The sequence below is a fragment of the Diadema setosum genome, chromosome 22 (assembly GCF_964275005.1).
Source record: "Diadema setosum chromosome 22, eeDiaSeto1, whole genome shotgun sequence".
NCBI classification, from domain to species: domain Eukaryota; kingdom Metazoa; phylum Echinodermata; class Echinoidea; order Diadematoida; family Diadematidae; genus Diadema; species Diadema setosum.
In genome coordinates, this window is record NC_092706.1 from 22,979,681 (window position 1) to 22,998,269 (window position 18,589).

The following is an 18,589-nucleotide window of genomic DNA, read 5'->3' on the forward strand; positions in this document are numbered from 1 at the left end:
CCTCACCAAAACATGCAATTTCAGGCATTCTTTTTGAGTTCATGGCAGACATACTGAAAGCCCCCAGATTACATATCTTTTTGAATTTTTGTGAATGTTATCTATTAGAAATCTGTGTCTTTTTCATTTCATTAGTCATTGTATCCAACGTCCCATATTTTTTTTAAGTGTTTATTGTGAGTATAGAATGAAATCTGAAAAAAAAAACTTTGTGTAGACATGTGCTTTAAAATCACCAGTAAGGGTATTGCAGAATATGAATTCCAATATTTTGAGGTAATACTTTTTGGTAACAAATATATCTGCAAAATATGATCCAAGCTTTGATGTGGCTTTTACTCAAAATTGTTAGTATATTTATATGGCTTGCCAGTGCTTTTGGGTGAGAATATACCTTTGCTCATTTGCTGCCATAGTTGCTTGCTTTGGAGGCAAAACATAGACACATCCCTTACCAGCTCATTCTACTGAAAGTACTGCAAGGCAAAGACTTTGTGCTAGCTATAAATATGCACCACTCAAAAATATTCATAATTATTTTCTTCTTTAAAAAAAAAAAAAAATTGCTTCTACTTCCAGAAATGGACAATATTTGTGCAATCTTGTGGTGGGTTTAAGTTGTGTAACATTACCTAAAGCATTCATGTAAATGTAGATTGGTATATAGATGGCCCCTGCATGCACTCAGTCCAATACACTTTTATACACCACATAAATGCTGTTAACTCCATTAATTCTTTTTTTTTTTGTCTGTATTCCTTTCTTTGCAGAATCATAGTCATGCTATAATTGATGGACATGTGTTTTTAAGGCAAAAACAGATAAATGAAAGCTTTCCTGAGTGTGCATACCACATCATAATATGTTTACATACAAACAACAACACTTTTAAAGTTTAGGTGCTCTTCCTCTTGCCACAACTTCCATGCTGATAGAAATGCGCTGACATTTTTGCTCTCACAAAATATTCCAATTTTTACGGCACTACCTTGTTATGTATGGTAAGAAAGCTATGACTACCACTAGGCTTCCTTTTTGTCTTTTCAGAGCTGTCCGGGGTGGTGATGGATGTTGACTCCTCACTGAAAGAAATTGAAGGGCTCCTCAAGGAGGAGGAGAAACAGGAAGCGGAATTCCAGGTACTGGTGGCCTCTTCAATGACCTTATGCTTTTGTGATGAAACATTATATAGATGATGACTGGCGGGGAAGGGAACATACCGAATGTTCCACCTGAAGGGTTTGAAATGCTATTGAGGGAGGTTATAATTCGTCTCGGGACTTATAGCCTCCCGAAATAGCATTTCAAACCCTGAGGGTCGAACGTTTGGTATGTTCCCGACAACAAAAGTCATCATCTGTTATATTATATGGGTTAGTCAATTGATTTCACGCTCTGAAAGTGGCGCATCAAACCGTACACCGTACCTTATTGATATCATGGTACGCTTAGCGTAAAGCAAAGAGCGTAGGTTTCTACGCTCTTTGGCGTAAAGGTCCAGCACATGCACAACCACTCGATCGCGCTAGCTTGCGCAGAGCCAAATTCACTGTTTGCGCGGGTATTTGTTACGTGAAAATGTTTTCCCATGGGAGAACTTAACAAGAATGTTTGCCCATGGGCGAACATAACGAATGTACCTCCATCACGCAATGTGTTTAGCCAATCACTAACCGGTATCACTAACCGGTATTTGACTAACCCATTTGATATAATATTTTATTTGTTGGAACGTCAAGGGGAAGTCCACCCTTGATATATATTTGTTGAATGGAACCAGGATAGTGACAATCTAACCAAATTCTGATTAAAAACAAAAAAGAAATTTAAATTTTGATGATGTGACCAGTCAAACAGAGATTGAGAACTCCAATTTACCTTAGCCTTTGTTCTTCTGCATTTTCATCCGTAACAGAAGGAGTTTGGAACGAAGAGTGCAAAGTCGCTGGGCGAGATGAAAAAGGACCTTGCAAAGTGTCAGGAGCTGCATACGACAGCCAGCCAATCCAACACGGAGCTCCACAAAGCCATGCAGACCCACATGGAGAACATCAAGCTGCTAGCGTCTCCCGTCGAAACCCTCCAGGCGGCCCTGCCATCCTGTAAAGGTGCCAAGAGTGAGTCCTCTGTCTCATACTCTTCCCTGTCTGTCCGTCCGTCTGTCCCATCTGTCTGTCCATCTGTCAATCCCTCTCTCTATTTCTTCCAGTGAAGTCCATTGTGGACAAGATGGCAAGGTATACATCAATATCCTGGATTGCACAGACAGTTGTAGTCTAAATTCTGGATTTTTAAGAATAATATTTTATTTGAGCTGCTTAACCAGTGATGGCACATTCCCGAGAACCAAAGAAAAAAAAAAGAGTACAGACTCAGCTTGTAACAGAGGTCAAAAGTTAACCACATGCACTTGTATTTCGGTTCCATGACGTTTGCTTCAGTGACAATTTCTTCCATGAGATATTTGCACGCTAAGCCAAACATGTATTGTCTACCCACAAATATGACCCTAACCCTAATCCAAATCTTTGCATCAAACTAAACCGAAAACTCTATCACAGCTCTAACTCCAGAGCTGCCAAGTCTCCCTGATTCTGCAGGAGTCTCCCTGAAAATGTCAACATCTGTTCATGTCTGAATAAGAGAATATCAAAATCTCCCTGATTTGGGAATTATTTTCACCCATTGAAATGCATGTAACACACAGATATCTCCGTGATTGCTGTGTGGAAGCTCCCTGGTTTGGATGTGGGAATGTTTGCAGACCTGTAACCCTAACCTTTTGTCCTTGGAGAAAATAAAACTGGAGCAATTGTCCAGGAACAACTGTCTTGTCACTGTAAATTATGCTTACGCTCCTTCAGAATTCTTAGAGAAAGTCATGAGCTGAGAGCGATCAGTCTTGACTCTTTCCTTTCTTTCTCGTTCTTGGTACTGCTCCATCACTTCACTTTGACGCATACTGGTTATGCAGTGCTTGAATAACGATATCATAAAAAGATTCCAGAATCTGTCCTACTGTTATAGAAGCCTTTAACATCAAGTCAGGATCTTTTTTACTTCCATCTTGTATTATATGCATGGTCTGCCTGCACTGCAGGAAACACTCATTACACTTTATTCCCCTCATTACACCGCTACATTCAGAGTGATGGATCCTGTCAGGTATCAATGTAGAAATATAAAACTCATTGAAGATGAGTCCAGAGTGTACTCGGGCAGGTGTCTATGGAAAGAGAGTGTTATAGCAATATCGGTTCCTCCTCAGTGAACTGGCAAAAAGTTTAGAAGGGTAACTCTCCAAATTAGCTCTGTCATCATGTAGAATGGCATGGAGTGAGTTTGCCATTTCATCCCCTCCCTTAACCCGTTGAGGACGAGTCCCCAGTATACTCGGGCGAGCATCTGTGGGAAGTGCGTGTTGTAGCAAAATCAAACCGTCCTCAACTATTAAAGATTTTATTGGCCTAAATGAGCCACCAGGAAAAAAAAAAGAAGTTTGTGTCAAGTCCAGAGTATCATGATTACACCATGTCAAAGCAGTAGTATCAGCAGAATACCAAGAGCTCTGCCTCTCTTTCATGCCGTGCCCAGATGAGGGAGATGAGGAGGTGGAGAAGAAGATGCAGAAACTCCTGGACAAGGTGGAGGAGATGAAGACACAGCGGCAGACGTTGGAGCAGCAGCTCAGGGACCAGATCAGGAACGACGACGTGACGGGCGGCATCGTGACGAGGACGAGGGGAAGCATGAAGGTCAGAGGTCAAATCAGTTGTTCCATCACACAGCTGAATTCCATTATTTTTGCCTTTCTTGTCCAATTCTGTGCTAATTGGGTAGCATTGTAGGTATTGTGTTCAGAATTACAATTTTGATCTGGGGAAAAAGAACAACAGGTACAATTAGGTGAAACTATTAGAAATTAAGCATGTAGATATAAATGGAGAAATTAAGCATGTAGATATGAATGGAGAAATTAATAAATAAATATATACATTATTTGTGTGTGTAATATCTATTCATGAACATGAAAAGTAAAGTGTAGACTGTAAAACCAGAAATGATTGTGTTGCACGAAAGTTTTGCGAATTGTACAATGAAATACAGTTTGCAAAAGTTTCTACACAATCCAATACATGTAGTATACTCTGAATATTTCCATTGTTGACAATTCATGAAAGTTTGATGCCGCAAATATTTCGGTTTTTACAGTAAGGTGGTTGCGAATTGAAAGTTTATTGAACTGTGAATTAGCAATAAGACTAACATAATTACAGTCTTCTGTGATTTCTTGCTTTGTTTGTTTGTTTAAATATCTTTGCAAAGTTATCTTTGTGGAAAGTGACACTTCCTCATGCTGCGTGGTAGATGCTGAAAACTAAATTTGTTGACTTCATCTTGGTTTTTACTCTCACGACAGGAGTTTTTTGCAGAGGAACTCAAGAAGCATGACTCCCTTGTGACATACATTGAACAGAATCTCACGGCCCAGGACAACATCCTTCGAGCCCTGACGGAGACAAATGCAGCATATGCCGACAAACGCAAGATGGTTACTGATCTAAGCGCCAAGTAAGTCAGCATGCTTAGGCACTTCTGCGTGATTCACAGTGAATTCCTTACTTGTATGTGTGGGCAATGAATGAAGGTTGCATGAAATGACTCAGAGTTTACTTGACATGTGACTGTAAAGAAAAGTAACATGAACTACAAATTTGGTGAATGTTTATGGAAAAAGTCTACTTTTCATTATGAAACTATATTTTGCTTCTAAACCTTTGGTTGCATGTGTGACAACTTAAAAATACTGATAACATCCTCATTTCATATCCATAATTTTTCTACAATTTATCAATCGATTTAGCCTCCGTCAAGCTTGATCTTAGCCAAAAAGTTATGGTGTTTAAATCCTAGTGGAAAGACCAAGAAAACAGAAAAGAGCTTCATCTTTTTTCCACTTTGTGTCCATGGGTCACTAATGGGTGCTCTTTGTTTCAAACTTGCGTGATTGCAGAAGAGAAGAGAAGATCGGAGAGCTGGTCAGCTCCTACACCGTCTACGATGACCTGATAGAGAAGTCGAACAAAGGGATTGGATTCTACAAGAAGCTGGAGGGTACAGTGAGCAAACTGCTGGCTAAGGTCAAAGGTCTGACTAAGGCCAACCAAGAAGAAAGGCAGGAGAGGTACAGGAAGCGATACCGTGAGTAGACCAGTGGCCATAATTCTGCAGGTTTTTCTTTTGATACAAGTGTGTATTTGTGTGAGTGTCATGGTGGCTCAGACACAAGTGAAGTGGAAATATGTAATGGTGATTATGTTTTGTGTTAATTATCTTGGGCTCTTTTTGATATGCAATTTGTCTCATTGTTTTGAGCAATCTGTTGATGAAAATAGCACCTTGTGTACCAGAAGCAATTAGTAAGATTTGTTCCTCCTGAGAGCCTGCTCAGACAGGAAATGCTGTGGGTACAGATTTTTTGGGGGTTTTAGTTTTAATTGGAGGAATGTAAGGTGTAATTTTGTGTTCAATGAAACAATCTCTGCTTGGAAATTGATTCAAACAAGATATCCAATTATCCTTCATGTACAGCTCCACAGAGACCAGCGGCACCCAAACCAGCAACTTCCCTGGAAGGGTATCCTGCAGGGTTTCCTGCTGCAGGAGCAGGTCTGGCTGGAATACCAGGTGTTGCAAGCCAGGTTGGGCCTATGGCTGCTGTTGGACCATTGGGATACACGGGGCCATCAGCTCCCGACCCTTCAGCGCCTAAAGGACCAAAGCTCTCAGACTACTGGAAGCCCAAGACAGGACGGACGAGCAGTAGCGCCACCCGTCCACAGCCTCCACCATCCCAGCCCAATGTATACCCGGGAGTGTCTCTTCCAAACTCAACAGCAGCGTCTATGCCTGGGCAGCCTCATGGTGCTTACTCCCAGGGTGGCATTCCTACGTCAGGCGCACACCTTCCCCCTGGCTCTGCGGCTAATGCTCCCACTCCATTTACTGATGCAACAAGAGGAGCTGCAATACCACCAGGAGTTTCGAGTGCTCCGCAAATGAGTATGGCTCAGCCAGGAATTGCAGGTGCCCCGCAGCAGTACGTGATGCCAAACAATCTTGGCGGTCGTCCAGTGGCTGCAGTTCCAGCATCAGGTGCTGGACAGAAAGGCCCTGTCCCCTCTTCTCAGCACCCTGTGCCATCCTGCTCTCAGCTCCCGAATCAGATTCCCCACATGCCACCTCAGAATGTATCTCAAAGCCCACAGCAGTCTCCCAGTCGCCACGGCATGGTCCCACAACACCCTGCTGCTGCCATGACCAGGCAGGACAGCTTTTCCAGTAACACGAGTCAAAGTCCAGTGCATGTGCCACAGCCAGTGCCTTTGGGAGGCTACGTGCAGCCAGTGGCAGGGATGACACCACCGATGCAAGCACCTGCCTCGGGTCATCCAGGGACACCTCCCACACATGGCACAGATGCGAGATATCCACCAGTTGTACCAAACCAGGCTTACAAACAGCAACAGCAGTTTAGTCAGAACCAAGCTGTGCCACCTCCATCTAGTACACTGCAATCTCAGCAAGGCCCCCAAGCAACTCCCAGTCCAGTAGCACCCCAGGCACAGGTGGGACAAACCATGACAGGACCACAGGTGCTGTCATCAGTACCAAATCAATCTCAGCTGGCGCATGGTGTTCCTCCAGCATCATTGCCAAACCAGCAGCTGCAGCAGCCACCTCCCATGTATGGGTCCAAGGAGCATGTTGCTGCCAAAGCTGCCAGTATGGGCCTGTCCTCTCAGTCACCACACCCTGGAAATACTGCACAGAATATTCCTCCTTCTGCATACTCTTCTGCCCATTTGCCAAGTTCCACTAATACGACTGCCAGCAACATGCCAGGATACGTTCCACAGAATCAAGTTCCTGCTGGACAGCATAGTTCTGATCCTAGAAATATTCCAAGGCAAATCAACGCAGCTCCATCAAATAGTGGCCAAGGTGCCCCTGGACAGATTACAGGAACAGGTTCATACCCCAGTGGTGGTGCACAGGTAGGAAACATCCATATGCCATCTCAGTTAGGAAATCCACAACATCAAGTGCATGCCCAACAGGGGCAATGGCACCAGCAGCAATATATTGGGCAGCAACAGTCGCAGCAACCACGGACACCTGCTCCAGCAGCTGGTCAGCCCACTCCAAATGTTCCTCATCTTCAACAACAGGGCCATCAAGGACTGCAACCACAACCTGGTACTTCTCAAGCACCACAGCAGCAAATCATGCCACATCAACCACAACAGCAGCAGCCAGGATACCCCACTGCAACTTGTCAGAAGCCATTGGCGCAGCAAACCTTCCCACCTCAAAACTATCCTCAAGTTCAGGGTTCACATGGCCAGCAAATACCAGTATCTCAGCCACATTTGAGTGGAACCCCTCAGCAACTACATCCTGTGCAGCCAGCACAGCAGGATTCAGGTTTCTCTCATTCACCTCAGCAGTTACATCAGCAACATCCTCAACAACCACAGCAACATCAACACCAGCTGCAGAACCAACAACAGCCACAACCGCAGCAGCAGCAGCAGCAGCAGCAACCACAACAACCACAGCAACCACAACAACCGCAACCTCTACAACAGCAGCCAGGGTATCAGGTCCCAAAGTCCCTACCCACTCATACTCCACACACTATGTCGCAACAACAACCACAACACCAACAAGTGTACCAGCAACATCAACTGCAGAATAATTATCCTCAGCAAGGGTATAACCAGGTTCCTCAACCTGTAAGTCAACAAGCTCCACAAATACCATATTCCCATGGCCAACCACCAACATCCATTGGACAACAAATCACTTCTACTAGCAAACAAGACATGCAGCCCAGGCAATCACAGGGACATACCCCAATGAACAGTGGTTCACCTCACGTTGCTGGTCAAACAAATCATCAAAACATTGTCAGACCTGTACTGAACCAGCCTTATCAATCAAGCCAACAGCAGCCAGCGCAGATGCAACATCAAATTCAAACACATCACCAACAATCGCAGCACCAGCAATATCCGCAACAGCAAGTGCAGCAACCTCAACAACGCTATCCCCAGCCACAAGTACAACAACAGCAACAACAATATCCACAGCAGCAGACACAGTCACCACAACAAACCTATCAGCAGCAGCAGCCTAATTCCATGCAGCCTGGTGTACCACAAGGGCAACAGCAGGGATTTTCTCCACAACATGTGCCCCGACCACAACAGCCGTATCACCAGCAACAGATGCCAAACAATCAGTTTGTCCAGCATCCACGAATGCCACCACCAAACCAGGCCTATGTTGCCCAGCGTAACGCAAATACCACGTTCCCGTCAAGTCCCCAGCAGCCTTTGCAGCAGCGTCCCATGCAGCCAGTCAACCCTGTGCAGCAGATCAGCCAGCAACAGAACTTTGAACAGCAGAGGTTGACTCAACCGGTATTGCAGCCAATGAAGCCTGGTAACAAGCCAGCAACTGACCTTCTGTCTACAAGTCCAGATAGACAAAATCAGCCTCTAAAAGATGTCCTTGCACCTCAGACTGCCCCTGCCTCTTCAGAAGGGGTTCCGTCACTAGCTGATCCTACTTCAAATGTCTCTGTTCTTGCTAGTATTGAGATGCAGCCCAGCAACATTCCACTGACTCAGCCTCAAGGCGCGGCCATCCAGGCACCGCTATCCAGTACCAACATGGTGCCGACAACAGTTGCGACAACAGCAACCGCAACAGCTTCAACGTCGTCCACCACAGAGCTGTTGGCATCTTTGAAATTACAGCCGGCCCTGTCAACCCCACCGGCTGCAGCATCGCCAACACCTGTGTCCAGCGGGCAGCAACTGCCTCCATCCGGTGGTGCGTTGCTCTCAGGAAACAACCTGGCAACGCGGCAGGCAGTGCCACAGGCGCCAGAGGCAAAGTTGGCAGCAGGGTCAACTGTGGGAGATGGGAGACTGGCAGAGAATGATCCATACGCTAACAAAGACTGCCTGGATAAGTTTGTGGAGGAGGTGGATAGATTAGACAAGTACGTGGAAGGGTTAAACAGGAAGATGCTGAGTGGGCCGACAGTTATTGACAGACTGTGGAAGGTAAGAGAAAATTACGCATTGTCAATTTTGCTATCTGTCTACTCTAATTTAAGTGATCATCATTCACATCCCATTGAATATAAAACGGAGCTGTGTGTCATTTGCAATTAAATGCCATTATGCAATCTGTAATCGAATTAAACAATTTTTTTAACTATAGCATAATCAGTTCTTGTTATAACTTTCCTTAGAATAAAGCTTATGTCTGTTTGATATTTGATATAATGTTTTTACTTGTTACATGAATTACATGTATCACTCAAGTATCAGTTGCAAGCCTCATTTTCAAAGCTTTGATATGTTTGAGTGTATTTTTGTGTGTGTGTGTGTGTGTGGTCTTCAACATGTCCAGCAAAGTTCATCATTTCTATTAGATTGAGCCACATAGCAGACTTGTTAAATAATGTACCGTATGTCTCCCCTAAAAAATTACAACGGTACCTCCGCACTGATAACTTTTAAAATAGTGAATCAATCCAAGTACAATCTCAGGGTGTGAAACTATAGCTTATTACTCACATTTAAAAACAAACAAACAAACAAAAAACCCCACCAACATTCAATTTGCTTCAGTGTTCAAAGAGAAAGGAGGATTTTTTGTAGAGCATGTTAGGAACCCCTTCCCTCTCAAGTTCTGTTCATTGTGTTCATACATTAATATGCAGTTCCAAGAGCATCCAAGTGCTAAACTTGGAATAATCAAACCCATGACCTGCTTTACAGCAATCTACAGTTCTCTGTGACAACTTAACGAAATTGAATGGGGTTTTCTGTAAAATATAGCCAAGATGTAATATCTAAAGACCCTGAAAGAGCATGCAGATAGTTTAATCATATCGGAAAGTATCAATGCAAAAATCTGATTGTATTTTTTATTTTTTTTTTTCTGGGGGGGGGGGGGACGTACTGTATTTAAGACTCATATAGCAACCTTTTGTATGTCAAATTATTATCTTTTGCAAAGTTTTATTGATGTCACTGATATCCTCACAGTGTTCCAAGTCATTCTTTTACTTACAATAAATGCTGTGGATAGAAAATGTCATATGATAGAGGGTAGTATGATTTCGTAGGAGGGGATATCGGGTCATTTTAGGGTGTATAAAAACAACAGTATAATCTGTGGGGGCATATAATTTCTTTCTTTTTTTTGGTAAAGTCTCTTTGAATTACTCTATAACTGTTCCTTTATACATTCACACAGGAACTTACTGATTACCAGGACCGTGAGACGCGACAGTTCTCCATCGCCATCGCCAGGTGCTACTCAGTGAAAAATACGCATCCTGATATCATGCCATGTAAGTCAACAGCATAGTCTTTATATTGCAGAATATTTCCAGAATTTGCACCTGGCAACAGTAGGCCAGTGTACTGTCACAAGTCACGAGTTATGAGCTGTTCCTGCACTTCATTCCACACAGAATACATTCTATTACTGTATGGCCCCCCCCCCCCCCACCCCCCCCCCAAAAAAAAAAAAAAAAAAAAAAATTACACTGGGACCGACCAGCAATGATAACTTTAAAAATAGTGAATCAATCCAAATACATTTTCAGGGTATGAAACTATAATTTATTACCCATATCTTACAGAAAACCTCATCCGATTTGCTTCAGTGGTCAAAGAAAAATGAGGATCTTTGTAGAGCATGTCAAGAATCTCTTCCCTCCAAGTTCTGTCATTGTGTTCACACATTAATATGCAGTTCCAAGAGTGAAATTAAAATGCATACAGACATTCCTCATTTTACAGATGATGATTTTACCTGATTGCATAAGTGAGGAATGGAAATATGTATAATGTTGGTATTTAATGTGCCTTGATCAAATATATGTTTTTAGGTCATATACACATACATGTAGCTGCAGTGAGTCAATTTCTAGAAGATACCCATGTGAGATTTGTCAGAGAGGACAGCCTGTTAAAACATGCTCCACAAGATATTTTATTGTGATTGAACAGAAGTTTGCATTTATAGACTAATTGTAGTCATTTGTTTGTAGCAAGGAGTAACTTCAGTGTCTCATTGTGTATGATGTCGTCACTGAATGTTTACCCACCCCCTCTCTCTGATCCTCACACTCACCCCTTGCCCCACTTAGCATGCCGAGTAAATTTCTTCTCTGTGACCATAACGTGTCGACGGTGATTCCCCCCTAATTTCTTGACAGATGACCACAACAGGGTGTGTCTACGAGGAGCAAGGGATGACTACATCAACGGTAGCTTCGTGCAGGACCTGGTCCCATCAGGCCCCTGCTTCATCGCCACCCAGGCCCCGCTCCAGCGATCCGTGGCCGACTTCTGGCTGATGGTGTATGAGCAGCAGGCTTCTATCATTGTCATGCTACTCTCCAAGCCAGCTACAGGAACAGTGAGTTTTGGATATTCCAGATTTTGTTTGCTAAATGTATGATCAAACTGGCAATGACCAGTACTAGCAAAGTCAGATCTAACCTTTGAAGTGTATTTTATAGGAATAGGTAGTCTAAAAAGCCTGTTGCTACATCCTCGGGGGACATTTTTACATACATTTGAACACATTTACTAAATCTGCCTTTTCACACTGTCTACCTCATTTGTCCACATCCAGGGTTCCTTCAATTTCGTCACCTACTGGCCAGAGGACCGAGGGGCACCCTTGAAGTTTGGTGACATTTCTCTCAGCCTGCAGTCCAAGCGGACGACAGACTACCACGTGGAGCGCATCATCCATCTCACACATCTACCCACGAGGCAGATGCGGACCATTACTCACCTCCAATTCACAGCGTGGCCAGAGTTGTAAGTTCGTCATGATTCATACCTCATTGTCGTAGTTGTCTACTTTTTCACTCCTACGGAAGGGTTGAGAAGAATTGTCATTTCTGTTCAGTTCAGAGTTCATTTATATCCAGGAAACAAGATAAGTAAGTACAAATAACATTTCAATCAATTTGATCATGCTGGGGGCACATCTCAAGAAGTTAAGATTGTGTTTCGAGTGGGCCCTGGGCATAAATGTGAAATCAGTGATATATGAAATTATGCTACTGTAAAAGTGGTTATTTTCATATGAGTAATTTTTCATGCTCGGCTGGGTAAGATGAATTTTGTGTGCTTTTAATTCCGCGGAATCAAGACTTTTATTAGTGGAATATATGACGTGCAAAAATATTTGTGTGTTTTTAAGTTTGCCCTGGTTTTGCGATATGCGTGAAACTTTCCACACCGTGAAAATGTCCACTTTTACTTTTTCTCCCTGTCCTCTTTCACAGTGGTGTTCCAGCGACCCCCGGAGTTCTCCTTCAGTTCATCAGTGAAGTGCAGAACTATCACACCCAGCAACGGAAGCACCAGATCCCGCTGGTGGTACACTGTAGGTAGGTGATTCTTGCTATGAAGCCAGTTGTCACAGCTTTGGCTGATCTCGATCTGTTACTTAAAATTTTAAGGCCTTGGCTTCTTTGCTCCACTTGCCTATTCTCCTTTCTTAAGAGAACAATGAAGACAGGAGCTGTTGGGGGGAAAATCCTTTATTCTACAGGGTAGCAGAAATTAAACTTTGATGGGTGGCAAGCAACTGATACTGTATATGCCATATATTTTTGGCAAAGTTTGCAAGTCAGCTGCTGTTTGAGAATTTAAGAAGATGCAAAAATGTCAACTCTAATCCTGACACGAATGTCACACACACACACACACACACACACACACACAGTTGTGCATGTACTGGTACGCAGTACACATTAAACAAACAAGATGCGTGATAACATTGTATCCCATGATCGTGAAATTAAACACTCGCAAAATTGTCAGAAAATACTGATTTTTGACCCCCCCCCCAAAAAAATTAGACTCGCCAAGTATATGGCCTATGCAGTATATAGCTATTGTAATGGAAACCTCATATACTTGTAGAACTGTCAATCCGAATGTTGAATATGAACTTGACTCTGCATATGCCCATGTTCTCTGTCATAATATATTTTACTTTGTTTTTACTCATGCAGTGCTGGGATTGATCGGACGGGAGTGTTCTGTCTCGTGTACACAGCCGTGCAGGAAATCAACCAGGGTCATGGCATAGCAGACATTCCGCAGATTGTCAAGAAAATGCGTCTGCAGAGGAAGTGGATGGTAACAGAAAAGGTGAGAAGAGGAAGAAGTTCAAAGTGTCTAGATTAGACATGTCTGTTATTTCTTGGATTAAACCAGTGTCATGTTATTTCCTCAACCAGTTTCTCAAGCAGCAAAAAAAGCTTTGGTTGGATGGATAAAGTTACAAGAGTAATGGGAGTGGATTTTGTTTGTCTGACTGCCTAAAATCCTGTTCTAAGTGACATCGCAAGACATTCAGGAAAAAAGAAAAGAAACATGTACTCTGTCATATAAACAACAGAAAATCAGGTGGGAACTTCTTGTGATTTTGATAAGAGTATGTGCGTCCTGTTTTGGTAAAAATTGTCAGAAAGCTTTTGTTTTTGGTAATGATTCCTTTTGTATTGCTTGTAATTCCAAATTGATTCTGATTACCATTCTGTAAAAGATAATATGACAATAATTGAACACATATAAAAATTGAGAAAGATGCTCGTAAAGGTATTTTTTGACTTAATTGAATTCAGTGTTAGGTTTTACATGCCTTAAATGTTTCTTTGCTTTTTCCAGGAACAACTCAAATTCAGCTATGATGCGATCTTGTGCTATGCTCAGCATGCTCTAGCAAAGCGTAAGTGGATTTTCAACTCTTATCTTCTTATGTGCCCAAGCTATAAGATTAATTTACAAAGATCTTTCTTGCAATATATACCATGTAGATAGATTTTGCATCATTTAATGTTTAGTGTCTATGTAGTGGGATTTGGTTTTCTGCCAGTGCTCGTTGGGACATAGAGTAATGCACAATTACTGTAACAATGCTAATTTTTATGCCTCCACCACGAAGTGTCGCCGGAGGTATTATCAAATTTCATTTGAGATATTTCGCTGTCCTGGTGTTTCGTTAAAAGTTGCAAATTTTTCCTCCTATTTCAATCTGTATGTGTCAGAGCTGACCTTTTATGTATGTATTCAATGTGTAAAAGCAAAGAATAGGTAATTCAAGTGTCCCTGCAAAGGAGAGTTCAAATTAGACTTATGAAATGATTTGCTGCTGCTCAGAAAGATAGAAAGTCCAGAAAAGCATTGCAAAAAAATTGACTTGCAGTCAGTATGCCAGCACAGTATGTCATTTGTTGAAATGCAAACCTCATACAGATGTGGGAGTAGACCCTCCCAGGTCTTTAAGGGTATTGTTTACAATAATTGGGAGCAGCGATTCAAAAATGTTTGAGTTATCACATTTGATGCACATGTGTAGGTCAGTTGTATCACAAAACATCCTACCATTAAAAAAAGAAATTGCAATAAAGCCTGAAATTTAAGGACAGATCATTATTTTTCTCAATAAACCACATTACTGTAGACGGTTTATTCTAGAAACAATTTAATTACCGGTACAACTATTGTTCACATTTTGTATATTTAACAATACTCAACATTGATTCTACTGATTAGAATTTTACATGGGTGCTTTCTATCCCTAACTCACATTTAAGAACTATTTTGAAGGACTAAAGCTGGGTTTCAGTTTCATCTGTAAATGGTGAAATAATGCCTTTAAGAATGGTATGAAGTCTGTACTCTCACTTGTATCCACCAAGTGTTTTTATGATTCTGTTGGTTTCAGGTGGAATGTCCCAGAAGGCTGTAGCTCCAACCTCCCCTCTGGATGCCAAGATGAATCCATCGCGGCTGAATTCCTTTGATGTCATCATGGGATCCGACTGTGTAGACACACTGATTTCCCGCATCTCCAAGTTCAGCGTTAAGCCCAACCAGCCGTCAGGCATGCCAGAATCCCAAGTGGAAGCACTCAAGACCGCACCTACCACCACCACGGATGGAGCACCGGTGAGTGAGGTGCCACCTGCAACCGCAACTGTAAGTGCATCTATGCCTGCACCATCGGTGGCACCGATGATTAATGCATCTGGGGATGGGACAGGGCTTGAGGGAGGGGATGTCCTAGAAGGAGGGCTGGTGTTCCAGGGCATCCCAGAACAGCCAGGGGTGGGGAATGACCAGGATGTCCAAAGTCACGTGCCCCAGGACACGCCTAGTGATGCTGCTAGTGGCACACCCTCAGGGCCCAGCTCTTTCTCGTCCTCCCCAGCCCACCCCAGCCAGAAGCCCAAATCCCTGGACCAACTGCAGGCGAACAACCTGGAGGTGTTCTCGCAGACGCTGCAGAACTTTGTCGCACCGGATGTCGTGGAGTCCAGTACGAAGCAGGATGCCAGCGACACCGCATCCGATGGGGTGGGGTCACTGGATGGGTCAAACTCCTCTCTCCCCTCCATCCTGGCCGACCTCACGCCCCAGAACTTCTCCATCAAGGAGAAGGGGCAGTCAAAGCAGAGGGTGTCGAAGGCGGACTTTCTGGCCGGAACCAGTGGCCTGAAGGACAGTGTGGACAAGGCTGACCCCAGTGATCCTTTCAGCGGAATCGACCCTTTGTGGTCCCTTAAGTCAAAGGGCTCAGAGCAGCCTAAGCAGTCCTGATCCCAAGCAGTTTGTTGTTGTTGTTGTTGTGAGAATGCCTTTTAGTTTTAACCAGAGTACATGTACATTGAGGACAGCGATGCACATTGTATCCATCATGCATTATGATAATCACAAGGACATTTCTTTTTTTTTTTTTTTAGTGTAGTGTAGAATGTTATATGAGTGCAAATTGATTGATTGACGCTGTACAAAGGTGTACATATAACTACATTAGTTGGCTTTACATTTCCAGTGCTTGTGGTAATGCTATGAGGGAGGCAAACTGCTCACTTTGAAGTACAGAAATGAAAAACTGGAAATTAGCATGAGTGCTCATCAAACACTAGTTTGGGAAGGGGATTAGGTAGAAGACGTTTACCTGTCTCATTTATAGTAGAGTAATAAAAGGAGTGAAAATGTATGTTCTAATGAGATAAGGGGGGTATACACTATATGTATAATTGGTTGATATTGCAATAGATTGATATTATTTCTTTTGGAAGAGAGGATATTGTACACTGTACATTTGCAGAAATTCAAAAAGAAAAAAAATATTCCTACCAAATTTAAACAGATGGAAACTGACAGATAAGGTGGGATATTAATGTATTATATCAGAATGTAGATGCCCTTGAAGATGTACATTGTACCAGGCATACTTGGATTATGTTCACTGATTGTTTGTATGTTCATTATTATGCAGATGACATGCATGCTACAGATTCATTCCTTTTTCCCCCTTAATCTTTTCATTTAATTAATCTTTCTCATGAAGCCCAGTGCCAGGGAAGTTGCATAATGGCATATAAAAAGTATGCACTCTGTGCGTAATAGTATAGACACAGCATGCACAAAGATCTTCTTCTTGTTGTGATTGCATGTTATGGAAAGCAACTCAAGAATTCATCAAATCTGTGCTTTCAAAAGGTTATCTATTTCTTTTCACATGAATGTAAACACAAATTTGTTTACATTAGGAATACCAAGATCTGTCACTCAGAGACATATTCATGTTTTCTCATTTTAGTTGTCCTAGAGAGTGAGACAGAATTTATCTGTGGTTGTAGAGAATGATTTTGTCTTTTCTCTCGCAGCTCTGCTTACAATCCTTTTAGTAGCAATGAAATATGTCCTTCAATTAATCTATTGGCATCTTACAGAAAACGCAAAAAGATGAATGATGATTTGTTTTTCCCTTATATTTGGATAGAGGAATATTTGTCAATAATGATGCATCCTTACAATCTTATTTCATTTTGAATGTACCATGATAAAGAGCAAAAATTGTAAGGCATGTGAGGATTGTCTATACATTGCCATCATACAAAAACAAAAACAAAAAATATGGTACTAAACTTTTTGATGCTGCCTTTTCATACATAGAATCAAATTGCCATCCGCTCAACAGTAGTCCATTTAAAGTACAAAGCTCATTAGGGCATTTTGAAAAGGACTTGGGACTTAAAATGTATATCTCTTGTTGAAAGAATCAAAATTGGTGGTCCTGCTGTATTTTGCAATACTGTAAAAACAGGAATGTTCACATGCATTTTATTTTTGTGAATTTTACAAGAGCCAATAGATTTGGGAAATGAAAATGCATGTGAGAGTTCTTGCCTACATTATATGCATTGAATGCCAGTGACAATTCACAAAAATTTCTGCTGTGAAAAAGACCGTTGGCTCCAACTCGCAAAAATTTAATGCAGCGAAAATATCCCACTTTAAAGTACATATGTAATCAAAGTGAAGCTATTTGCTGTGTGTCAAGTATATGTAAACTTCAGTAGTTGTGAAAGAATCTTTTGTGCCATTTCTAGTGTAATTAGCTGTGCTTGCATATTATACTGTATATTACTGCCAAGAACCATCTGTTTATATTGTTTCCATTCCTGTTTATGTAAATATTCTATGTCATATCATCTAATATATTTTATATGGAGCTGTATTGGTGCAGGACAGCCACATTTCATTTACGTAGTTTTGAAGTACTGAGCTCTAAAATAATGTGCAATTAAGTTTATGAGGGTCAGCTTACACATAAAAGTTTGTGTCAAAATTTGCTTTTGTGCCCTGATTGTATGCCAGAATAACACAACATATGAAAAATATGTATCTTCGCAATTGTAATCCCAGACATGAGTGCTAATTGAAATACATCGCATTTAGTAATGCACGATAAACTCTTATTTTTGTGTATGTGTGAATTCATGTTCGTTGTAAGTTACAGATAAGTTACAAGTCTTGTAGTTCCAATATTCTCTCTGTTTATGGGGAACAAGTTGCAAATTTTATTACACACCAGTCTTCAAATAATAATGCTGCTTCATTTATACAAGTGTGTAGGTGTTGTTTATGTATGGATGTGTTGTGAAGTGAGAAATTATACTTAAAACTTAAACATGCATGAAATTTGCAAAGTTGGTAAGCTGTCCACTGAGTAGCGCATGCAAACGTGGCACATAGAGTTACACTGGAACAAAAATAAAAGAATGTAATAGGAATGGGTCCTGCAAAAATTACCTCGTTATAGCAGGTATCTCGCCATATCGGGCCTTGTTACGGTATTGTGAGGTTCCACTGTAAGTTTAAGTTGTGCGGTTCTTTATAATCACTTTAAAAAAGATCATGTTTGGAAAATAACTGCTGAAACATTTCAAATAGTGAAAAGTGTGTAAAAGGTCAGATTTCATGAGCGAGAATGTTTGTTTTCATCCATTTCATCATACGGCTCAGTCACTGAAGTTCAACATTTTGCAAGACATACTGAGACAAAATACAAATAATTTTTCTCTAATTTTATTAAAAAGTATCCCAATAAATGGCTTACTATGACACATACATGTCAAAGAGACTTAAAATCAACACTAGGACAACAG

The 18,589-nt window shown here is 41.7% G+C and overlaps 1 protein-coding gene across 1 annotated transcript in view; it reads left to right on the forward strand.

The window, feature by feature from the left end:
* The window catches only part of LOC140245419 (tyrosine-protein phosphatase non-receptor type 23-like), a 33,733-nt gene extending 15,626 nt beyond the window's left edge, over window positions 1–18,107 (forward strand). Inside the window, exons 11-23 of the mRNA XM_072324997.1 lie at window positions 1,048–1,139; window positions 1,916–2,117; window positions 3,595–3,755; window positions 4,421–4,572; window positions 5,015–5,202; window positions 5,593–9,140; window positions 10,345–10,441; window positions 11,315–11,517; window positions 11,737–11,927; window positions 12,401–12,505; window positions 13,136–13,274; window positions 13,794–13,854; window positions 14,854–18,107. Coding sequence (XP_072181098.1) covers window positions 1,048–1,139; window positions 1,916–2,117; window positions 3,595–3,755; window positions 4,421–4,572; window positions 5,015–5,202; window positions 5,593–9,140; window positions 10,345–10,441; window positions 11,315–11,517; window positions 11,737–11,927; window positions 12,401–12,505; window positions 13,136–13,274; window positions 13,794–13,854; window positions 14,854–15,728 — 6,014 coding nt within the window. The 3' untranslated portion in view covers window positions 15,729–18,107. The remainder of the gene's footprint in view (window positions 1–1,047; window positions 1,140–1,915; window positions 2,118–3,594; window positions 3,756–4,420; window positions 4,573–5,014; window positions 5,203–5,592; window positions 9,141–10,344; window positions 10,442–11,314; window positions 11,518–11,736; window positions 11,928–12,400; window positions 12,506–13,135; window positions 13,275–13,793; window positions 13,855–14,853) is intronic.
* Window positions 18,108–18,589: the final 482 nt, after the last annotated feature.